Below are 4940 nucleotides of genomic sequence, written 5' to 3' on the forward strand. Positions count from 1 at the left end.
ATAATAATAAAAATAACACAATGTGGCTCCATACGTACTTTTGACCAGATGGCGGCTGAACCTGCCAGCAGTGGACTGACAGCCAAAATGACCAGCGTTAACTTCCATCCGTAAACAAATCCAATGATTAAACCTGTGAGGAATCTGCAGAAGAACTGCACGAATATACAGATCTTGTCTCCCAGGCCGTCGTTCACCGTGTTGATGTCGCTGTTGTGGTCAGAGAGAAAAACATAACAAAACATCACACGGTGGTCAGAGCGAGGTCAGATCACTGCAGGCTTTATACGTGTGGAACCGACGGTAACTCACTCTGACAGTCGAGTGTTGAGTTCTCCGATGGGATGAGTATCAAACCAGGCCATGGGCTGATGGAGGATGGCGTGGAAGTACTTCTCTCGGATGCGCTTGGTCTGCTTGGTGGCCGTCAGCACGAACAGCAGGACCTGGAACGTCCCGAGGAGCAGCACGGCCGCCCCAATTCCAATGAAGTAATACGCGTATCTGCATGATTCAAAAAAAATAAACGTCCACAATACACACGTCAGCAGAGCTCAGAGGAAATGAGATATTAACACTGTTAGTGCATCAAATAAAAGAAGGATGCTCACTTTGTCATCGCTGCTTCAATGTCCACTCCAGGAACCAACACACACTTCGTGGGGCTTGATGTGAAATTTCCTGTAAAGTTTGGAGCAGAAAATGTGAGTAAAACTCAAAACTTCCCCGATGGTATTTCACCTTTACTGCTGCAGACCTCCAGACTGAGGGGGGTCGTGACTAACACACACCCCCTCCGACACATGTGCAGCACAGGCCACTTCTTTTCACCTGCACCAGGCGGGTTCATACGGAGATCTGTATCGCGCACTGATCTCCATTATCCCCCGTCTCTGTGCAGCACCATCGATCAGCCAGCAGGGGGAGTAACTGCAGCAGTTATGAGGAATCCTAACGACACCCCCACCCTCGGACTGGCCGATCATTGTCTGTGTAGGCGCCCCGCTGGTCCTTATCAGAGCTGAGATTCGAACCTGATTATTGATTATAGGTTATTGCAACAGGTTGAGGCTAATTTGATTTTAATACGCGGGATCTTCAGAAAGTTTCCTCACGTGTATATTGTGGTTCTGCTCGGTGAAGGTGGAGGAGGAGGAATGTAGAAACGACGATGTAGAAAAGTGACAGAGATGTTTTACTGAGGAGGCGTCGGACGCTCCCTCGTTATTCAGTCAGATCATCACTCAGAATTAAGGTGCCTCAGTAGGAGCATTTTAAGGGAGCTGAGGATTTAGACACGCCCTCTTCTCTTCTCGGGAGTGTAGGATGACCTAGAGTAAAAGTGAATCGTACAAACCTGTGAAGTTGAACTGTTGTCCACTCTGGACGAAGCTGTCGGTCATCGTTCCGAACACGATACACATTATGGGCAGCGCGGCACCGTGGACCGCGGCGCAGAAGAGGCCGACCAGCATCATGAAGATCTCCAGGCACGTGGCATAACGAAACTACAACCACAACAGAGACTTGGGGTCAGATCTGCACAGTGGGGGGCGCTGTCACTTCAGAGCAAGAACATCCTGGGTTCGACTCCCTGTAATAATAATAATAATAATAATACATTTTATTTATATAGCGCTTTTCAAGATACTCAAAGACGCTTTACATAAGACAAATAATCAAAACAAATACGTACATACACCATACAAATCATAGTACAAAATCAAAATAGTACATCAACATCAAGAATAATTAAGAAAAAAATAATAATCTGTGTGGGTTTCCTCCGGGTGCAGTCAGGTTAACGTATTTAACGTGCAGTCAGGTTATGTATATGTGTGTATGTGTGTGTATGTATGTGTGTGTATGCGTGTGTGTTTATGTAAGTGTGTGTATGTGTGTATATGTATATGTGTGTATATGTAAGTGTGTGTGTGTGTGTATATACTGTATATGTACAGTGTATCACAAAAGTGAGTACACCCCTCACATTTCTGTAAATATTTCATTATATCTTTTCATGGGACAACACTATAGATATGAAACTTGGATATAACTTAGAGTAGTCAGTGTACATCTTGTATAGCAGTGTAGATTTACTGTCTTCTGAAAATAACTCAACACACAGCCATTAATGTCTAAATGGCTGGCAACATAAGTGAGTACACCCCACAGTGAACATGTCCAAATTGTGCCCAAATGTGTCGTTGTCCCTCCCTGGTGTCATGTGTCAAGGTCCCAGGTGTAAATGGGGAGCAGGGCTGTTAAATTTGGTGTTTTGGGTACAATTCTCTCATACTGGCCACTGGATATTCAACATGGCACCTCATGGCAAAGAACTCTCTGAGGATGTGAGAAATAGAATTGTTGCTCTCCACAAAGATGGCCTGGGCTATAAGAAGATTGCTAACACCCTGAAACTGAGCTACAGCATGGTGGCCAAGGTCATACAGCGGTTTTCCAGGACAGGTTCCACTCGGAACAGGCTTCGCCAGGGTCGACCAAAGAAGTCGAGTCCACGTGTTCGGCGTCATATCCAGAGGTTGGCTTTAAAAAATAGACACATGAGTGCTGCCAGCATTGCTGCAGAGGTTGAAGACGTGGGAGGTCAGCCTGTCAGTGCTCAGACCATACGCCGCACACTGCATCGACTCGGTCTGCATGGTCGTCATCCCAGAAGGAAGCTGACGCACAAGAAAGCCTGCAAACAGTTTGCTGAAGACAAGCAGTCCAAGAACAAGATAAACTTGTTTGGCTCAGATGGTGTCCAGCATGTGTGGCGGCGCCCTGGTGAGAAGTACCAAGACAACTGTATTTTGCCTACAGTCAAGCATGGTGGTGGTAGCATCATGGTCTTGGGCTGCATGAGTGTTGCTGGCACTGGGGAGCTGCAGTTCATTGAGGGAAACATGAATTCCAACATGTACTGTGACATTCTGAAACAGAGCATGATCCCCTCCCTTCGAAAACTGGGCCTCATGGCAGTTTTCCAACAGGATAACGACCCAAAACACAACCTCCAAGATGACAACTGCCTTGCTGAGGAAGCTGAAGGTAAAGGTGATGGACTAAACCCAATTGAGCACCTGTGGCGCATCCTCAAGTGGAAGGTGGAGGAGTTCAAGGTGTCTAACATCCACCAGCTCCGTGATGTCATCATGGAGGAGTGGAAGAGGATTCCAGTAGCAACCTGTGCAGCTCTGGTGAATTCCATGCCCAGGAGGGTTAAGGCAGTGCTGGATACTGACTACTCTAAGTTATATCCAAGTTTCATGTCTATAGTGTTGTCCCATGAAAAGATATAATGAAATATTTGCAGAAATGTGAGGGGTGTACTCACTTTTGTGATACACTGTATATATGTGTGTGTGTGTGTGTGTGTGTGTGTGTGTATGTATCAGACCACATCAACCCTGACCAGGATAAAGCACTGGTAAAACAGACAATGAATAAATGAATGGCTGTGTCTTTAAGGAGTTTTGCATGTTCTCAACTTGGCAGCAGTGGGGCTTGAACTGGCAACTTTCTGATCACTAGTCCAGTACTTTTTGATCACTAATCCAGTACCTTCTGATTACTAATCCAGTACCTTCTGTTTACTAGTCCAATACCGTCTGATTACTAGTCCAGTACCTTCTGATTACTAGTCCAGTACCTTCTGTTTACTAGTCCAGTACCGTCTGATTACTAGTCCAGTACCATCTGATTACTAGTCCAGTACCTTCTGTTTACTAGTCTAGTACCTTCTGATTACTAGTCCAGTACCTTCTGATTACTAGTCCAGTACCTTCTGATCACTAGTCCAGTACCTTCTGTTTACTAGTCTAGTGCCTTCTGATTACTGGTCCAGTACCTTCTGTTTACTAGTCTAGTACCTTCTGATTACTAGTCCAGTACCTTCTGATTACTAGTCCAGTACCTTCTGATTGCTAGTCCAGTACTAGTCCAGTACCGTCTGATTGCTAGTCCAGTACCGTCTGAATGCTAGTCCAGTGCCGTCTGATTACTAGTCCTGTACGTTAACTGCTAGGCTACAGCTGCCTGAATAATATAAATAAACGATCAAATTTAATGATTTATTGATTTACTTTTTGCTTTTGGATTTGGACGCCTCCTCCTCCTCCTCTGGCGGCCTCTCTGTTTTCTCCTCCCGGGGTTTCTCATCCTGGGTGAATGCCAGGTTCAGGTGGCCCACATGACCCTCTTGAGAAAAGAAAAGAGGCGTGTCCTTCACATGTTGCGTAATGACTAATGACACAAAGCGAGCGGAGCCTGTGAGAGAAGTAAACTCACCCGGATCAGCAGGTTGTTCCGTCTCTGTATTTGTATCTTCTCTCATAATGGAGTGATGGTATGTGGGTGTTCCTTAAAGAGAAAATCAGAAGAAGTTCAGCCAGTCCTGTCATCAGTTCCACTTTCAACACTTTCATCATCTAAAGTATTGGGACGCCCCTTCTAATGACCTCCAGAACCTCCAAAAGGCTTTAAACTTTTGGAACAATGTTTACAATGTTTTGAACAGCTTGTAGTAATTGAGGGAGCCGGGCATGTCCAAGACCTTAAATAAAAGGAAATTCTTACTATGATCATTTGAACTAAAACATGCTGTACACTATATGGATAATAAAGTATTGGGACATGTGCTTCAGACTTTGCAGCAACAGTTTATGTTCATGTTCCAGCATGAGCGAGCTCTATAAATACATGAAGAAAAGCTCCAGTGTCCTGCACAGAGCCCTGAGCTCAGCCTCACTCACCAGCTCTGGGATGAACCAGAACCCCGACTGTTGAACAAATACAAACACTGTCATGCTTGGACTGAATAAGCACAAATTCCCACACAATCTCGTGAGAAGCTTCTCAGACTCACACAGACGTCGCTCTGTTTAAATACAGTTTGTTTTTGAAATGGTGCGTCCAACAAGCCCATGGTCAGGCGT

General features: G+C 45.2%; 1 protein-coding gene across 1 annotated transcript in view; it reads right to left on the reverse strand.

Annotated features, from left to right (window-relative positions):
- The window catches only part of LOC134310038 (ATP-dependent translocase ABCB1-like), a 22147-nt gene extending 17793 nt beyond the window's left edge, over nt 1–4354 (reverse strand). Inside the window, exons 1-7 of the mRNA XM_062991555.1 lie at nt 4294–4354; nt 4089–4203; nt 3404–3413; nt 1358–1508; nt 612–681; nt 313–504; nt 39–210 (exon numbers count right to left, since the gene is read on the reverse strand). Coding sequence (XP_062847625.1) covers nt 39–210; nt 313–504; nt 612–681; nt 1358–1508; nt 3404–3413; nt 4089–4203; nt 4294–4339 — 756 coding nt within the window. The 5' untranslated portion in view covers nt 4340–4354. The remainder of the gene's footprint in view (nt 1–38; nt 211–312; nt 505–611; nt 682–1357; nt 1509–3403; nt 3414–4088; nt 4204–4293) is intronic.
- Between the last annotated feature and the right edge of the window lie 586 nt (nt 4355–4940).

Source organism: Trichomycterus rosablanca, chromosome 3 (assembly GCF_030014385.1).
Source record: "Trichomycterus rosablanca isolate fTriRos1 chromosome 3, fTriRos1.hap1, whole genome shotgun sequence".
NCBI classification, from domain to species: Eukaryota; Metazoa; Chordata; class Actinopteri; order Siluriformes; family Trichomycteridae; genus Trichomycterus; species Trichomycterus rosablanca.